The 20,187-nt window shown below is 37.3% G+C and overlaps 1 protein-coding gene across 1 annotated transcript in view; it reads right to left on the reverse strand.

Annotated features, from left to right (window-relative positions):
* Positions 1-20,187, reverse strand: part of CDK5RAP2 (CDK5 regulatory subunit associated protein 2) — an 81,040-nt gene that overhangs the window by 34,727 nt on the left and 26,126 nt on the right. Inside the window, 8 exon segments of the mRNA XM_083806867.1 lie at positions 309-499; positions 1,121-1,168; positions 1,924-2,019; positions 7,161-7,289; positions 8,808-8,923; positions 10,526-10,656; positions 13,325-13,422; positions 19,916-20,086. Of these exon segments, the coding sequence (XP_083662993.1) occupies positions 309-499; positions 1,121-1,168; positions 1,924-2,019; positions 7,161-7,289; positions 8,808-8,923; positions 10,526-10,656; positions 13,325-13,422; positions 19,916-20,086 (980 nt within the window).

The following is a 20,187-nucleotide window of genomic DNA, read 5'->3' on the forward strand; positions in this document are numbered from 1 at the left end:
TATCATCTGTGCCCTTTAGCACTGCTAGCCCCCATCCTGAAAACAATTCCTCTGTACAGTAAAGCTCCATGTATCAATAACTTCGGAGAGTTTTTTTTATTGTAATGGTTTTTTCATAAGGATTTCGACTGATAGTATGTTTCCTAATTACTTAATTGCATGATAGACTAAAATGGCTCTGAAGGCGCCTTGCCAATCTCTCAGGTAAATTAGACAGTGCCATTATCTAAATTCACTTTAGCAAAATTACTTTATTCTCTTCTCAAATAGAAATACTGTCAAAAGCAGTGCATCTCTCACATACTTACGTAGATTCAAGTACAGATGCTCTATTTTCTCTTAAAAGAGATGTGAGCAAGTTCATCTCTTCTGTTTCATGTTCACTCATCCCTATTCTGCCAAAGTGTTTGCCAGTTGTATCATGTTCAAACTGAGGCTTATTTGGATTCCTATAATGTCTATCTTTGCAGAAACTCTCTGAATAGCCTGATGGAGTTATCTGTTAAAAAATTGCAAACATTTTCTTATTAGACAGGTATGCAATGTTCTATTAAATTCACGGCTGTAATCTTTTTGTAATCAGGTTTTGTAATTCCTGATGACCTTTATCTACATTAAGAAGCATCCACAGACATTTCACTTACTATTTATTAATAGAAAAACTAATGAACATCTACTTCATATGATTAATTCATAGTGATCAGTTGTTTAGTACTAAGTAGATTTCCCTGAGGGTATTTATCTTTGACTACATACGAAACTTCTGGAATGTTGCCCGCAGATTTTAGCTAACTTTTTATTAGTTTACCTTTGAAACATCTATATTCAAAGTACCAAATTCTGCCCTGGGATCTCCAGGTGCGAACCCTGATGGCAAGGACAGAATGCAACTTATAGTATTTACAAGCTGCCAACTTCATTTATGTTACACTGGAGACAACTTCTACATGGGGGTTCTCCAGTAATTCTACCCCCATTTAAATCAATGGGAATCTTTTTATCAACTACATGAGAGTTTAGACTGGGTCCATTTGGTTACAGTTTCATCAGTACACATCAGCAGTGAGAGATTAAGACGTTTATGAGGTTAATATGACAATCTTTACAATACATCATTTACCTGTTTATCCACCTCGGAAGGACAATCCATGGATAGCTGAAGGCATACCTAGTAAACAGAGAAACACAGATCTTACGAATTTCAGAGAACAGAACATCATTATTCAATCATTATTCAATATAACCAGTCAACACAACCAGTCAAAATGTGCCATTTTGTGTCAGATTTTAGCATGCTACCATTTTCAAACAACTAGAAACATTCAACTTTAACTGCATTCTATGATCTTCTGAGGTTCATTCCACCGTGATTTTCTCATCCCGTGATGCTTTCTACTACATTTATTTTGAATGACCAGAGGAAAGCTAATTCCAGAAATTTACGTAAGTATGAAAACGTCTTCAGCAAGTTACCATGATATCAAGTATTTCAACCCTGAGGAAGGATGTCCAATATTTTTTCATCAATGAGAGCAGCAGAAGAATCTCACACAATTTGTACTAGAGGCACAACTACAAGGGGGGCTGAAGATGAACGAGGGAGAAACTGAGTGAGTGTGTGTGTATAAAGAAACACAATTTCAAGGGACTATCATCCCCATTAAGGAAGATTATGAGTACTCAAACAGGAGGAAATAAGGACCAGAATGGAAGCTATCCTGACTGGAAGACCCTAGCAGCAGAAAAACACAGGCAGAAGCTTTCAGAAACTCTTTAGTATAACAATCAGTTGAAAGCAAAATCAGATACCAAGACAAGCATGCTTTGTTTGCAAAAGACATTGTGTTCTAAGAATGCAAGAATTTTAAAGGTTATGCAGAGAAAAGAGTAGTGTAACATAATGTACACAGAGCAGAGTCCTACCTGACTGACCCTCTCATAAACTTGACTGTTCTGCATCTTCCTGTCATTGTCACCATCTTCAGTCTGCATCACAGGCTCTTCTGTTGTTTCAAGAAACTACACAAAGTATGGAATGACGTGAAAATGTAGCACAAAAAAATACTGTGATATGAAACATGCATAAATAAGTCAGTGACATGTCTTAAAAGAAAACAAAAAAAGCCTGTAATACAAAGTAACAAACACTGAATTAGATTTCTTCAACAAGATCAAAGGAAATTAATACAAAAAACAGGAATGATTCATATTACAATGAAACCTTATCTTTCACATTACTTCATTTTTATTTAACACTTTCCCCCCCTCCCCTCAGTTTTAACAAAACAAATGAACATCGTTTAACCTCTCCTGACAAAGGACCCCTATCCTCAGTCATGTTCTCAATGTGCCTATTTTATTTTCCCACTTCCAGAATTCCTTTTCACTCGCTACACAATTAAGGCTCTTCTCCAGCATCCAAGACATTGACACTTCTAAAAGAAAACACATGTAGCTTCCTAAAAAAGACTTACTGTAACAAAGGTTACATCTGCTTTGTCTTGCCTAAACTTGTCAATTTGCAGAAAATGGTGCCAAATCATCATTTTCCCTATTTTTCACAGAACCCAGTCCATATGCCAGCACTAATATTTCCTGAGCAAAGAGGAGGAAGCCCCAACTTTATTTTAGAACAGCAGCAGAGCTGGAGTCCCTGACATCAGCGCAGCAGATGGCAGGACCACAATCGCCTTTGGTTTGCTGGGTGTTAGACCTGAGTAACAATCCTGAGCAAGGAACAAGACACAGGTTGCTCATCACTCAACAGCAGTACAGACCACTCCCGAGTGAGCTCCATTTACACCCAGCTCATGGAGAAGAGAATATTTTCACCTCTTTCATAAGTTACCTCCTAACCCAATTTGCTTCAGCAAGAGAGTACAGAATCTAACCTTACCAAAGTCAGTTTAATACTAGACATAAGGAAACCTCTTATTTAAAAATCATTATTATTACATTCAGTAGTCACACTCTGGCAAAGCCGTTCAAACAACAACCTGAGTACAATGACTGTCTTTCAACCAGCTCTGGGATGCACCCCAGAGGACCTGCAGTCACCACATTCCACCGCTCACCTGTGATGCAACACTCGCAGCTGCGTTCCATAACCAAGCTTTGCTATTCTTGTTTCCTCATATACCACTACATATACAGTAACGCAGAAAAACGTGAACAATTTATTCAGGTTCCTGGCTACATTCTGGTACTTCACAGAGCAAAACTCGTGCTTTCTGGGGGAGTTCTTGAATGCACGGTGGTATGATTTTTGCGATATATAGTGGTTTAGGCACACATCAATACTAAACTTCAACAAAGGTTCCCAAGGTGTGGCAGACCTGAGCCAGAGAGCAGGTCCAACCATGCAAGCACCCAACTCATTGAGCTAGGAGGAATGAGCAGCAGAACAAGAGGCAGAGGGGGTATGGATAAAGGCACATGAAAACACAGCACAGGCAAGCCTCTGTATCACTGCAGATGGCATCCAAACAGCTACATTTAGGGAACTCTAAAATAGAATCTCAACCAGATTGGACGTTTATATCAACTTGTTTTATAGCAACTTTTCCCAATCTAATAGAAAAAGATAGTTATTTAAGATCTTTGCTGCTAGAACCTCATTAAATATTAGAAACATGCAAGAGTGATGGTGAATATCAATGATGCAATGCCTGGCATGCCCAAACCACAGGTAGGATATAGCACTGGCACAGTGGATGCAACCTTGCATTAGATAAAAATTTTAGTCTTAAAGCACTAGAGGCAATAATACAGCACTGTTGTGTATAACAGTCATATTTTGGTGTGACTGAGGCTAAAGAAAAATTACCCTAAGACAAGAAAAGCAGAATCTTGAGCATAGTTACAGAAAAAGCAGTAAATTGAGATTATAGGTACAGAGCCTCAGATGACACGCTGGCAGGAAAGAAACTGGTGTCTAGAGGTCGTGGATGTGATATTTATAGCTTCGATGGATATGAAGTGCATTGCTGAAACTTATGACATGAAAAGAAAAACCTGCTTCCCCAGCATCACATGCTGTAAAGTCTTGGCTCACGGCACGTCAGCCCGATTGCAGACAAACAGGATGCTTCAGGAGCATTATTTTTACTTCCTAAGAACACTGGGAATTGAATGCATGTGTGGGGTTTGTTGTTCTTTTTAATTAAGCATGCACAAAATGGGCACATAAATGTATATATGAAATAAATGAGAAAAGCCTTTTTAACTTCCAACTCTTAGCACTATAAACAACTCTAATGTTTTAAGTAAGAACTACAAAAGGTAGAAAGGGGATGGTGCAATGGTGCAGCATATTAATATGTTTTCCTTTTACTATTAGAAACCTATGTGCAAAACTAATTTCTGAGCCATGTTTTAATTATTTTGGTATTTTCACTTAGAAATTGGCTCTCTGGGACAACACAAACTAAAGACAGTCTGAAAACTAGAGGCAGACACAGACAGGACTGTGGTACATAGCAAAGATATGCAATAAAAAAGATATTTTTGCATTGTAATCATGGGACATCATAGCCAATAATATTAACTATTAACTATTATAAAAAACTGCTAAGGTTGAATTTTCCATGGCCAGATTCAGGTCGTCAAATTAATTTGTGTATTAAATACATTTGTGTATTAAACTAGTTTGCACATATAACTTACCTACCCAATGCAACCCCTTTTTCTGAGTCAGCATTTTCTAGTGCATGTGTTTCCCAGGCCAGTATTGGGCTTCATAAGTGATGCTTCTCAAAAATGAAACTATTACATCAGACCAACAGAGTATAGCACACTAATATAAGACATGGCTGCAGTTTGAGCCTGGTCCTATGGTCCTATGTCTAAGAGGCTGAAAAGAAACTTCTGTTCTCCAAGGAATATAATCTACTGTTCAACAAAATATTAAAAGAAAATATGTGGCTTAAGGCCAGAAAAGAGTCTACTGAGAATAAGCTGCCTGTTTAAAGTATTTCCTTGGAGACTGAAAACCTTGAGAATGTTTTTCCTAAATGAACCACTGATATGCTTGGTTTGCAAAGATCCCTGGAGCCCTGGAGGCTGAAATCACTCAGACTGCTTCTCTCAGAGAAAGCAGATGTTCAGAGGACAGTACAAAACCAACCTTTTTCTATCCTCCTCCTCCCTCCTGTCCAAACATGAAGCCAAAAAATAGAGTACCAGGGGCTGTCAGACCCTTGGGGATGCCCTGCAGAGACCCCAGCTTGCAGATTCATCTGATTTGTGCTTCAGCTTTGTGAAGGAAGAGAAAGATGGGTTCATTTTAAGAACCTACGAAGGGTACACCTTCCTGTGTCTGTCCAAATTCCTCTTATAGCACGTTAGCATCATCTCGGCACTGCCTGCCAACAAATTCTAGCCTAAAATACACACAAAAAATAGGACTTGTTCTTTCTGACAATGGTTATTAATACACAAAATATAATGTTGTCACATCCATAGCCTGAAAGCCAGGTAGCTGTTTATTGACAAGACTGATGAACTGGTACCTTTTAAACTAAAAACATTTAATCACAGATCCTTTAACTTCAGAGCATTATAGTACCGTCATCATTCTGGCACAGGTTAAAATACCATATTTTACTTTTCTGTTTCCTTCACCAGAATTTTGAGGCTTTATTTATATTTTACAAGCTTCACTCTTTGTCATTCTGTGTCTCATTTCACATAGGCAGCTTCTTAAGTAAGTAGCCCTACATGTTCTTTTCATGCTCATACAAATGCATGAGAGCATGATAGCTTGTCATGATAATCTTAGTACAGAACAAAAATTCCTTTGGTATTATTAACTACTGCATCGGTGGGGGTGCAGCACCCTCTGCAGGATGACACAGCAAATTACTAGAAATATTAAAGGATGTAAAGTGCAAGCACTTTGAAAGAGATCACCCACAAGCTTTACAGAGCAAACCTATTAAAGTAACATGTAAATTCATTATTTTAATAAAATACACAGCACCCCTAAAGGTTGATCTATAATTTAAGACATGTTTCAATTAAAGGTAACACAAATATGTCTTAAAAATGAAAAAGCAAGAATAATTTTGTAATTTCTATTGATTGCTCACAGTGCATCTGCAGCACATATGGTAAAGGACATGGCCCTTTTTCCAGAGTCCTTCAGAAAAATCATCAGCAGTGACAGTTCACGAATTAGGCAATCCCTACATGCACCTGAATCAAACTATTCCTATTTATCTCTTGTTCTTTTGAGTTTAATTCAGATTTAGAAATTCAAGACAGAAAATACTACCATCAGTATTCCTTTTATATTTTTGTCTTCCTATTCAATATGTAGCATACAAGAGCAATGTAACTGAACACAAAAACCACAGCAGAATATAAAGAAAAGTAATACCAGCCACGTTTCCAGCAATACATTATAACAAGCTAGAAGGTTCACTAGAGTCTACCAGAGCCTGCCGAACATCCTTCAATATTCACGTATAATAAGATACATGGGGATCCAGCACCCAAAATCCTTGGAAGTATTTTACCCAGAACTCTTCTTCCCCACAGCTAAAGTAGTCTTAACTTTTGGCAATAGCATCAAACACCCAGCAATAAGTACTTCCTTGCATCTCTCAGCACTCTGCCACAACGCTGTCCACTTCTCCATTCTACATGAATGAACAAACATGTTTTTAAGCAGCCCAAAGTGCTAATCCTACTTTTTTGGCCATTGTGAACCCTAGTCATTTTGCAGGTGGAGACGAGATATGAACTAAGCTGTCACAGAATTAGGCACAGCATGCGGATGACTCTTGTGAACAGTAGACAAGCAGACATTCAGTAATAGCTAAAATGTTATATAAGATATTGCTTTCTTTGTAAAGCAAAATTAACTCTTCCCCTTTCAATAGGCAAAACCAACAGACCACAGACGCCATAAATATTTTAATGTGTATGTTGCTTCCTTAAAATCAACTAAACACATCACTGAACGCTTGCTGAATTAAGCTGATTCTCTGTTGTGCTAACCTCTTAAAGTCGTTTACATCATTAATTTAAAAAGTTATTATAAGGAATTAGCAATCTAAGCTCCTAGGGTTTTACAGTCATTTTGCACTAATGTAAATGATTCCACAAGGTATATTAGATGTGAGAGTCAGATTCACTTTTTAACACAGAAAACCTACCTTACTCTGGTTTAATATTTTTAGTGCTTCCTTCCCTTGAGAATCTGTTGTACTGAGTCCGAGCTGCTTTTTCTTAAGTTCTTGATTAATTGACTGCAGATCCTTAACCATCAAGAGAAGATCAGTAACCTGAACAACCCAAGGAAGAACAAGCAAAACTGGTAATATCCATACTAGTACGAAAACAAATTATGATATACAATTCTCCAGGTAAATCTACAGAGCAGAGCTGGAAAGCCAGGGATTCTGTATCTGCTCATGAGACAATCTCCCTATGTATGAAAACATGATCATATGTTTGTAAGTTAGTGTTCAAAAAACCTAAACTTGGGAGACTAGTTTCCAGCCATGTTATTAAGTTAAAATAGCAATTTTCATAATTCAGTAGCAAAAAGAAACCCAAGGGCACCTCGCAACAGGCTGATTTGAGAAGAAACACTTTGGTGCAACTGAAATCACCATTACAGGGCAATAGTAATATTCAGAAACAATCTGTTCTTGTATCTCAGACACCCTTTGTAAGACATTACCAATGTGCGTAGTTTCAGAAATATATAATCTGTACAACAGAGGCCAATCAAGTTCAAGACTTTCAAACAGATATTAGTGTCACGGACTTGCAGTATAATCAAGAAAGCAATGTTTGCAGAAGAAAGTGAAATCTTTTTATTAGAACTATGAATATATTTGGAAAAGGCAGATCAGCATACAGACATACAAACCCTTTTTCAGGTAAGAAATGGTTTGTAAACTTCTTTTACTGATGAGTGTCACAGAACATGCCAAAGGGAATACTTTCAGTGATAAAAGTGGTATAACCCCAGGATGGGACTGAGACACAATCTGTTTTGTTTTTTTTATTTATTGACACCCGCTCAGTGTAAGGCAAGCTTCTTTCCGTCAGATTACCCACCTCCACACTTTGAACACCTGCCTACAGTTCAGCTGGGCATGAGAAAGGTAAAACTTCACTTATGTTCACACCCAAACAATCGTATTCAGCACAGGTCCTTATCATAAACCAGTGCACTGATCAGAGATCAATGCACAGGGTGCATCAAGAGAACAGGTTTTTGTACTCCAATACTGATTTATTGTTTGACAATTGCCTGCACATTTAATTTCTGTGAATTTCAGTTCTCCTAATGTAGAATGGAGATAACGTTAACCTACCTCAGGGTTATTTTATAACATGCCCTATTTATCAAAAGATTTGTAAAGCCTGGGATGGAGTGTGCTATACAGAAGAATAAATTACAGACACCACTACCATCTTCATGATTAATAAAGGCAGATGAGGTACACATCGTTGAATACTTAATACAAAAACTTTTCTTTGGAGTTGGTATACTTCATGATGACTAAAATATGGTATTGAGCCTGAAACTTGAATCCAGCTAACTAGCATAAAAGCTTTGCAGCAACCCACCTACGTTTCATCGAACTCTGAAGCTCATGTTGTGTAACAAGAACAAACAGTTCATAAAAGGTGGATCACAAACCACACAGATAAGAATATCACATCCTTTCAGAACTACCAAGCCGTACCTAAATAAAGACAATGCTTCTTTCCATGAGAGATGCACAAACTATAAATGAGGCAGAATTAAGCCATTAAAACCAGTAAATAATAAAACAGATCAATACCTTTTTCTTAAGTTCTTCAAGAGACAGATGGTCTATCTGTAGGTTTAAATGATCTTGCTCTCCTAAGCAAATACTCATATAGGATGTTTGATCTCCACAGAAGGATAGTGTTTCATCTGTCAAAATAACCAATGACAGAAATTATTTCAGAAACTCTTATTTGTTTGTAGGAAAACAAAACATAAAATGCAAAAACATGACTTTCCAAGTGCCTACTAGTAAATCTCAGGGAGGCCAGTTAAAATGTTTCATTCACCAAAATAAGCTTTTTGTTCAACTGATCAAATTCTGTCCTTACATTTCTTTGTGCTTCTGACACTTGGACATGCTGCATTTTCTGTTGTTATCAGCATGAGTTGTGAATGTAATTCTGCATTATAATTTGCATATTTAGCATTGCAATTAGAAATAATTTTTAGGAAGGATAAGTGAGGCAACGATAGTTATTCTAGCCATATTTTTATGAAAATAAACTCAAAGTCTCAATGCAAAAAGCCAGGTTAGACAAAGTTATGGAATTTATTTTGCTTTTGGCTCAAAATAATTGAAAATTAATGGAATTGAAAATACTTTTTAATTTCCTCTATAGCCATATGAATGGTTTGTTACATTTCAGTAAACACCTGTTCATTTGCAACATAGACGATTAATTCTGTATTATTCTATATATCTGTATTATTTCATTAAATAGTGAGAAAACATATCTAAATTATGGCAAAGAGACTTCCAAATTCTACTTCCCACTCTGACACCGATCCCATGGCAGCTGCAAGGACTCAAAGCTTCACAAATAATTACTAATTTTCAGAGCCTTCCTCCCTAACAGCCTCACCTACAGCTCAACTGCTTTTGACAACTGGACCCAGGAGAGCCCCCAAGTCCCTTTGACTTCCCCTGGTTGTTCATCACCTCTTTACTTTTGAGGTCAGAAACTCTGAAATGGCAGAAGTTTACCTTTTGTCACTTATCAAAGCTGTGAAGGGAATGATGCCAAAATTGAAGCTTTAAGTGAAAGGTAAGTGAACAGACTTTATTGTTTTTTATATATCCCCTACAGAACAAAACCAATGTGTCTGTACATGTGCAGTGAACTATCTTTAACAATGTCCACTTACATCATTCATCGCTCTATTTAAGTATATATTAAAAACACCTTCAGAGAAGTACAACAAACAAAAAAGTTATATTTAAAAGCTCTACTATTTCTGAATAAACTACAAAATAACAAAACTACCAACTACTTTTTTCTTCTCTGGAAATACTTCTTGTGTTAGGAGGAGTCTAGCAATTTCCTGAGACAAAAATTTTTTATCGAAGTATTGTGAAATAATTAAATTCCACGGACAGAAAGTGATCCCATGGCCACAGATTTATTCAAAGTCAGAAATCTGATTTCTGCAGAAAAACAGTAAATTCTACGGGTACAAAATTGTAGGCAGCTTGAAATAATCACTGCAGTAGTATTGCCATAGAATTACTAACGTTTGCTGCAGGGAAAGAGAAAAACTGTGCATCTGTATATGCCCTGATTGCTCAAAGACATTCTGTTACAAATCCATCAAATAATTTTCAGTACAGAAGGCCGAGAAGACGCCTTTTCACACCTTCATCTACTTTCAAACATTTCTTCTCCATCACAGCAAACTGACTATAATAAAACCAGTTTTCTTTTGTGCAAGAAGACCAAGAAAAGGGATGGTCTGCACATGTATACAGACCTTGTCGGTTTTTGACATCCTTAATCTGATCTTCTAAGATCTTCTGTAGATTCCGATTAGCCAGAATGTCATCTTCTAGTTGTTTTCGTAACATGAAGATGTTGTTTAGCTCTGTTTGCAAGCTATTTAAACTATGGAAAAAGGAGAAAACCAGAATTATATATTAAAAAAATCTTTAAGATTTCAATTGAATAAATTCTGTTGGGCATGGCAGTTTCTTTTATATGCGCAGGCTTCCACAAAGATACCATTTCACAGTAGCCATCACTGTATTTCATCACACAGTTACATCATTTTGATGCATAGGAACAAACAAATCCCTGCATAGAAAGATGAGAATAAACCTTTACATCCACACCCTTTTCTTGCTGCTTTGAACTATGCTGATTGTTTCAGCTTAATGACAGATATATTCTAAGGGCCAATTTCTTTGTACTTTTTTTTTAAGGAAAACTAAAATGACTAACTTCTGTGTATTCCATTATGTGGTGACCATGGAAACTTTGTTCCCTTGCTACAGAACTATGCTATACAATATAATGCTCCACTAAAAAAAAAATAATAAAAAAATCACATTTCATTGAAAATATGACCCAGGCACAATCCAACTATTTTAATTCTTCAGGTAGCCAACAACCTGTAAAGCGACCTTTCAAGCTGAAATTGCGTCAATTATCACAACTGAGTATAAATTCCAAAACTTAAAAATGACAATTTGTCAACATGAATTAATTCTTTAAGCAGCTTTTTTTCAACGTAGCCACTGAAGTGCTTACTTTACCATCAGTCACTGCCTCCTAGTTCTCACAGCGTCAGCACATCCAGCTGTCCCCTGCTAGATATTCCCCATTACCCTTCAACAGCATCGACAACACAGTTATGATCAGTCCATAAAAAGACTTAAGTACACTAAAAACTGAAATTGTAATAGTATGAAATAAACTAGATTTAATAAAAAATAACAAGGTGTTACTGAACTCATCGTATTATTTATTCTGACATTTAATTCACTCCAAAGCTCAGTACTTTAAGATAAATTAAGCTGCTGTAGAATTTCCAATCCGCTACAGGGAAACGTCTGACAATCCAGGAATCTTTCAAACAAAATTCAAATCTGTCTTACAGGAGACTACACAGAAGTAGACAGTATATCATACTTGCATGAGAAGAAGAGCATATTGTAGAAATGCATTAATTAAAAGGCAGCATATATGAAAAGACTCTCAGTCTGTCTTCTGACAAGTGTGCTGTTGTCGGTTTTTTTTTGCACAAGAAACCATTGCTTTAACCAGCTCTCCCTGGCTCAGGAATATCTTTGAAGAGAGAGCTCTCTTAAACACTCAGCAAAAATTAAGAAGAAAAACAAACCACCACATTACTAAAAGCTAAGTAAGCTTTTTCTCCTTTTCCTGTGTTAAAGGTTTTATGAGAAAAAGCATCAATTCTCTGCTTGGAGAGACAAGAAATGTCTTGGTGCTGACATCAGGTAGCTTATTTTGAAAAATACCCATTCAAGTTGCACAGTCAAGTACAGTTATAATTTTCCCCATTTGAAAGGTATCCTAAGAAAAGCTGGTAGCAGAGCTGTTACTTAGTGTTGTCATTACAACACAGCATAGCCACAATCCCCTTACCCACAAACTGTGTTTCAATGGCAGGGCACCCTTTGTATGAAATACTAAACCAAACTGGCTTCTTCCTTCATTGGGCGATTGTTCAACAGAAACCAGCCACAAAAGGCAGCGCTCTTTTCCTCGAGATAAGAAGTAATCTCCCTAATCTGACTTCTATCACCATTTCTAATGAAAAAGATTCTATTATCAGCTGCTAAGCTGTGGCCAAGCACAGGATGGCATTACTATTAATGCGCTTAATTCAAATACTGGATCTCATCTACTTTAGCAGTACTCACTTGCTGGCATTCAAACTATAGGGGTCTATACCCTGACTGCAAATACAAACGTGTTCCCACAAAGCTGGCAGGTACAAGCCTTCACGCAGGAAGAACTAGGAGCTGTCTCCCAAATTCTCCAAATACCTAATTAAGATATTTGTAATTATAACAGTAAAACCACAGTTTACTAAAACCAATAACATTGTTACCCAAAGGCTAAGAATTTTCTTTATTCATTCCATAATGTCTCCTCCTTGACTGCCACGCAATAGTAGGACACAAAGTAGGCCTGAGGTTTCTTTCTAGAATGTTGGGTTTTAATTTTAAAAGGTTGAAAAGTTTAATATGCTTTTGAAGGCTTTGCATTGAAAATATCCTATGAAAATGTCAATTATTCTGTTTTGTCTAAACTTCTCCAAAAGCTTACTTGATTATATTCTTGATTATGTTTACATCACAATCTTCAAGGTGGCACTTTGAAAATAATCATTACCTGCATTTTAGAAGGAGTAAACTATGGTAAATCAGTCCTACACTGAATATTTCCCTGTGATTTGATTTTTCCCCAATAGTCCAACACAGGACAAGTACCTTCTCTGAAAATCTAGCTGTTTTCTTTGGTACATAAATGGACATCTGGCTGAGCTGAGAATCCAATCCAGAGAGAAATATTTTTAGAAGCATTTAGGTAATTGAGATAACGCAACCTTAATTTAAAAAAAAAAATTTCTATTTTAAGGAGAAAGGAAAAAAATACTTCTATTTTTTTTTTACAGCTAGTTTATGTTTCATTAACAACTGGCCTGTACAAAATAATGACCACTCCAGTTAAGCTACACTATTTTTCACAACTTCTAACTTTGGCCCTTTGAGTTTAGATTTTCCACCAAAATAGAAGTACTTACCTATCAGACTCTTTAAAGGTCTTCACTAGTGTAGAATAAATATTTTGTTCCTTTTTCAAAGCAAGTATCAGCTTTTCATATTCAGATTCTTTCTTTTCCTAAATGGAGAAAAGAAAACAGTAAACCTACAACGTAATTTTAAGATTGCCTGTGTACAACTATGTGCAGACACGCAAAGGAGAAAAGCTGAAAGGAGAAATTCAAAAGTCACTAAAGAGGACTGCCCACCTCAATAGCTTCATATGAATCTGGAAACTATTCAGGATACGTAAATCAGCTGTTATTGCAGGAAGCTAATAGCATTTTGCTATTTACCTACCATAAGTGAGTTACATATTGAAATACTGGTGCATCATTTTTCTGACAGCCTAAAATCCTTTTTCCCCCAGCATCCTCACTTCCTAAATTTACAGCTCAGCAAGCCAGGAACACGCTGGCTGCTGGCTACCATAGCGGAAGGAAAAGGCTAGTAGAGAAGCCCAAGCACACATTTTAAAACATCAGCCTAACACCCTCTCCATATTCTGGATAAAACTGGCTTTTTTGGGGGTGGGGTTTCTGCAAATTCTGTTGCATTTCTGAATAAAAAGGATTGCACTGAGCTGCCATAGGATGGACATGTCAGATACATGCTCATTGAGTCCGCTTTCTGAACACTCACCTGGGTGACTACAAGCTGCTTTCTCTGCTTGTGCAAAGAAAATTGTTCACCTGCAGCCTTGCTCAGAGAAGGTATATCACTATTAGAATAAATCCAGGCTCTGCTGCTACTTGCTCAAGAAATACCTGCTATAAGTTCCCAAGACTTCTTTCAACCCAAAACAACCACTCAGCCACTTTTTCAGCAGGAGGCAAAAAATGCAGCTATTTAAAGGAGCTTGCACTTACTGCATAAAAACATCTAAGATATCAGTCGGCTCAGAAGAGAAAATATCTGGGATATTTATATCTAATTTAGATGTATTCATGTCAGGCACACTATCTTCTGTCTCTGAGAAGAATGGGCCTTGTTGCTTCTCTGTTTTCCTTTCGGACTGAGAACTGAAAGCACGAACAAAAAAAGCACCCCAGCTAGTGGGGATGTGTATGGCTCTAGTATGACACGACAACTGCAGAGAACAAGAATGAGAGGTAATTCTGTCTTCTCTGTGTTACAACCTCAAGACTGGAAACTAAACTCTCAAGAGATACTAAATCATTAGTGAACAGATCATTAACAGGGAAGAAATCTACACCCAGGAGTTTTAAGCAGCTGTTATTACGCCAATTGCAGTAGCTAAGCCAGGAATTGCAACAAAAAATCAGCTACACTAGAATCTCGTTAATTCACACTAACGATGCAAACACTGTTAATTTGAAAAATTCAGTATTCTGCAAAGTAAACAGTACAAAAGCAAGGACAACTGTTGTTTACTTTTAATTATTTACGCTCGTACTTCAGTGTGCTAGCAAACATGTTAAATAATATTTTGCAAATGTAATCAAGTTTTGATCAAATTACTTCCGTTGAAATAATCTGCATACCAGATCTTACTGCCGACAGAGCAGCTCCTACCACTTAACCCTGCAGATTCCTTGAAGAAGGGACCTCGCCTTTGCATGTGCTCATCATGTTCTGCTGCCATTATCCTGAGTGGTAGCTGTACTCTAACAAATTCTTCCAGTTTCTGGTGCAGTTTATATATTAAATACTATTTTATATATGAATAATATCAAGTTTATTATCAAGATGAGCAGAGACGAAGCACACAGCAATGATTTCTGCTGACTGAGTGCTGAGAAACACAAGGGCAAACTGTCTGAGATAGGTGATCCAGAGTCCATTAATAAAAAATTCTCGTAAGAAAAAAATTGTAAAAAAGTAAATCTTACAGCCTGAGCTAAGGACTCATCACCATGTTGGAATCTCAGCCTTTTAGGAACAGTCACTAGACATAAAATACACAGATTGCAATTTAATTTGGAAAAAGTTTGATCACTGACAACAATACTGATCAATGACACAGAAAGCAACAGAAAGAAATAACTCTTTTGACTTAATTTAGTTGGTTAACAGTCTGTTAAAAGTTCTGGTGAACTCTTCCATATGTCTGATATAAGCCTTGCAATTATTACTGAAGACACTACAGAACTGTATCCTAATTAAAAGCTCCTTCTGAAGCACTGGCAAAGTAATGTCACTCTGAAGAGTTTACGGTACACAAATTAGATAACGGTTGTCACCAATTGTTCAGGGTCTACGAGTGCTGTATTAGCAAAGTGGTGTTACACAGAACCGTGCTCCTTCTCTTACATTTCTTTCAAAATTCACATGTTAATTTAGTTCTACATTTACACCAAACTCCGCGTAACCTCACGAAACCCTCCCAACTCTATTTTTCTCCGTTATGGGAGACGTGAGATGTTTCCTAATTCCAAATGTCAGAGGCTATAGGTAAATTCTTACAAACCCTAAATTCAACTAGCTAGGTGGAGGTTAGCAAAATCACGAAGCATTGTTCGTGATTTTTCAGAATTTTTCATGAATAATAAGGATGAAAAGATACAGCATGAAGGTTTTTTTGGTACATTATTACTGTCACTTCTAAATAAAGCGTAGGAGTGAATTATTCCAATCAACTCCCCAAAGGTACACAAAACATAAGGCAGCTCTGTAACTTACATAGACCATAATGCTGTGGGAGTTAATGAAACATTAAACCTCTTGACACATGGTGTGAAGGAAAATGTGTTAGAAGAGATAGCTGCAAGACATCCAGGACCATATTGCAGTGAAAGATTTATATTCCCGTGAAAGCAGGCAATCTAATACATTAAAGTCTATATTTAAATCTGAAATACTATTGCTAAGCAGCAGTGGTAGAAAACATAACTTATTTTCATTAAAAGGTTTCTCAAACTGTAAGCAATGAAAGTAGAAGGTTTATGTCTCTACAATAAGTAACTTCCTGGCAAAGTCACAAAAATATCTGGTTGCCTTACTGAACCCTCCCTTCCTTGCAACAGGCGTTAGGATCATTTCAAAATCTCTGAAGGTTAGGGGATGGATGACTGCGAGAAGGCCATAACCTACACCCCACCACTGATTCATCCCTCCATCCATTTGTGTCAGCATTTGGTAATTTCTTCTAACCTTGCAGTGAACTGTGTGGTTGGTCTACCATAAACGAAACGATCGCTAATAAGATTAAAATTGCTACAGGCCAGTGAGTCAGATATCTAAAGATGGAAATGGCTGTAGCTAAAGACTGTTGGTGACTTTCAGACGTCGTCATCTCAACACGGAAAATGTCAAAAAGCTGATGGCTCTGAGGAACTTACGGCCCTTCTTGCTGGTACGGAAGGCAAACCTACTGGACTATAAACAGATCTTCAAATGTCACTTCATCAGGCTAACTCCTGTAAGATGAAATTTCTGCTGGTAAGTGAATGGAGAGATACACCAATCCCATCCGTTCCCCTCACCAGGCCACTTTCAGTGTAACGGGTAAAAAGCGACATGGCTGAGGGGTGTGAAGACATGGATATTGACAAAAACATTCTCTGTTTTCATCTGTAAACTAATCTCATCAGATCAGAAGCTGAACTACCTCCCAGTTCACAACATCAATTTAAAGAGACTGAAAGCAACAACTACAGTCCACTGATTGCCAATTAATAGACAGGACACTTGTATAAAAAAAAAAAAAAGGTCGACTACTTCACTTTCCAAAATCACAATGACTCGGCAACAATATGCACATTGCATCAGTTCCAGCAGCTAAGACACAGCTGCAGTATCCCAACAATCGCACCAATTCCAGCTGTCAGGACACCCAACAACTGCAACGCTCTGGCTACATCAATGACTTTCATGGTTTGGCTGTAATTTCTCCAACTGCAGCAAACGAGACATTGCAAATGTATGCACACAATATTTTTCAATTCCCTGACTGCACAGCATTAACTCCCTAAATACTGGAGTAATTAAAACTAGAGACAAGCAATATGCTGATCGTGCAGGAATTACCAAGTGCAGCGTGATTGCACAAACATCAGATTTGCCTTGCAATGCAGCAGCCAACCTCATTTCCTACTCCACCCTCGAGTGGTATATAAGCTCCCCTTCTTAGAAACAGACGTTAAGGAAAGATATTACAGCAAATCTAAGGACTTTTTGTGCACTTAGAGAAGTCAATTTAGAATTAAAACTCACATCACTGTGGCCCCTTACTGCTGTATGCAAGGTTATATGTGCAACACAACAGAACCCAGAAGCATAGCTAAAGGACTGAGCAAGAGGCACCTTTCTCAATTTATCTGCTTTTCTCAGTATTAAAATGAACTGCGAAGGTCTAAACCACTGCTAGAAATATATTTGCCTAACAAATGTTCCAACAAGAAGAGTTTTGTAAGTAAAGGAGTGTTGGTGGTGAGAGAAGAGCATTAAGCACAAAACCAGATAAAGTCTTCAAAATTATATCGATGCCATTGCGCTTCTAAATTCCTTGGCTGTAAAAAAATATTTAATTCCAAGGCTTCACAGATACCAGAGTCAGCAGTTGCATGACTAACCTAATCATCGGTGCTTTTGCACACTCCCTTTCTTTCTCTCTAGCCCATGACAGTGGCTCAAGAATCCAAACTTTAATTAGAAACTGTCATTTATCTTCCCCGGCCTGGTCGAGGCACCCAGCAGAGCTTTGGATGTTGGTTGCTTTAAAATTTATCATTACATTAAAATAGAGTTAAAAGGCATGATGAAAGAGAGAAAGTTCTGCATTTCTCAGTTCAGTTTCTTCAACTTTAGAGATCAGTGAGGCCAGAAGAGCTTGGTTTCTGTTCTCTCTAGTGGGGAGGATCCAGCTGTGCGTCTGTTGAGAGTTGGTGCAGCACTGCAAAGTCATCAAAGAGTCCAAGGCAGCCAATAAGAGCATAGCTCTGGATAATCTGTGTCCAAAAACTTATGATTAATATGCTGAAATGGGTTCATAGAGGTGATATCTTACATAGAGGTTGAGCTGAGAGGACAATGGATTGTGATTAGGTATTGTTCACAATCACTAAGTGAACCAGCAACAGAGAATAGATTGTGATTAGAAGGTGGGTACTGGGTCATTACCATGCATGGCTTCACTTGCCACTGTTCTCTCTCCTGGTTATGCACCTGTATCAGAAGTGGGGTGTACAGAGGAAAGTTAGTGTTGGATTTTCATTAATTCTGTATGATTTTCCATCAGCCTTAGGCCCCTTTGTGACAGAAGTTATGTGCATGCACTGCGGTTTGTTTTGCAGAGGTAAAATTTCTACACAGCCTTTCAGAGACTTCATTTTCTCTGTCTGTATATCCATCTGCACTTCAACGTACTCTGCACTGGTACCCGAGCAAGCAGCAATGCGGCTCCTTTGCTGTTAGCTTGCCAAGTAACACCTGTGTCTCAAACTGTGCTTACACCTATCTTGTTTAATAATAGCGTTCGTAACATATTAAACATCTCATCACCAGTGTGTTCAGATTGTGAGAGTAGATACAGTACTTATGTTTCCTTTGTCATTGGCTTTCTTTACTTGAAATATCCTTGAGAAAATCTCTTTAATGACTGATACATAATTAAAGAAATTAAATAGCTTTCTCCTCCACTAGGAGGTACTAGTCTAATTCTTGTTATTTTGCCTGATGCTTTTGGTAATCTTAACAGACAATACTGCAAACAACAGAAAAAAAAGACAAGAAATATCTCCAAAACATATCTCCAAAAGCAGCTTATTTGTCCAGTAATCTGTACACAGTAATAATAAATGCACTGACGGATCAGCAAGTGATCGAAACTTCCCACTGGCACGTGATCTTTTTTCTTTGGCTAGTACAACAGTAGAAGAGGAGAAAAAAAAAAGTAACTAACTCTACATTTTGAGTCTTTGAATTCTGACCTCGGATTTCAGGCACCTAAAATTCTTCTCAATTTATGGCACCAAATAAAATAATGGGCATGTATTATTCATCTTTTTAATATATACATATTTCTACACCATCTCCATCCATTCTCCTCCTGTTTTAAGGTATTTTTTCTTGTTCTAAACACATCTTTGCTCCTACCCATATCTCTTGTGGTCACTAGCTCAGTGCAATCGTTCCCCTTATCTATTAGAAGCTCACGAACCTTCCTCTACAATGCTCTTCAGATGCAGATACCCTCTCATTCAGGGAAGTACATCTGCCCTAATGGCCACGAAAGTCTACATCTTTACAGTAGGCAGGGAAAGTATTTTATGCACTTTCAGAGAGTAAAGTTTTTAGTAATATCATATAAACTCATCAGCATACAATACTATGTACACTTTTGATGCCAGATCAACACCACCACAATCATATGCTTTTAAAACATTTCAAGTGACCTAAAAATATAACTCTATTATTAATAAAGTCATTGTTATAGTTTTAATATTACAGAACATTTTAAGATGGTACTGATCTGAAGGAAAAACTACCCCTTGCTACATGGATGATTTACAAAGCATATTAATCTGCAAGTTTGAAGTCAAAGGGAAAATTCTCATTAATTTGAAGTCAAAGTATTTATCTGCAAACGATCACAGTTCCGTGAAACTCACCTCTACCTCTCTGACTATCCTGATGATTGACTGTGACTGTACAGCACACTTTTCCTTTACTAAACCCTCATTTCTCAGTTCAAGTTCTTCATTGGCTCTTAGAAGGCTCTTATTCTTATTCAGCAGCTCCTGCAATTCTCCATCCTTTTCTTTAATTGTTTCATCAAAGTTCTAACAAAAGAAAACAATAATATGGTTTTGTAAAATTTACCTTGCTGTTATACTGCAAAATTGTACACAAGCAAAATTCAGGAAATGTCCAAACATTCTTT

Source organism: Anser anser, assembly GCF_964211835.1.
Source record: "Anser anser genome assembly, chromosome: 21".
Classification (NCBI taxonomy): Eukaryota; Metazoa; Chordata; class Aves; order Anseriformes; family Anatidae; genus Anser; species Anser anser.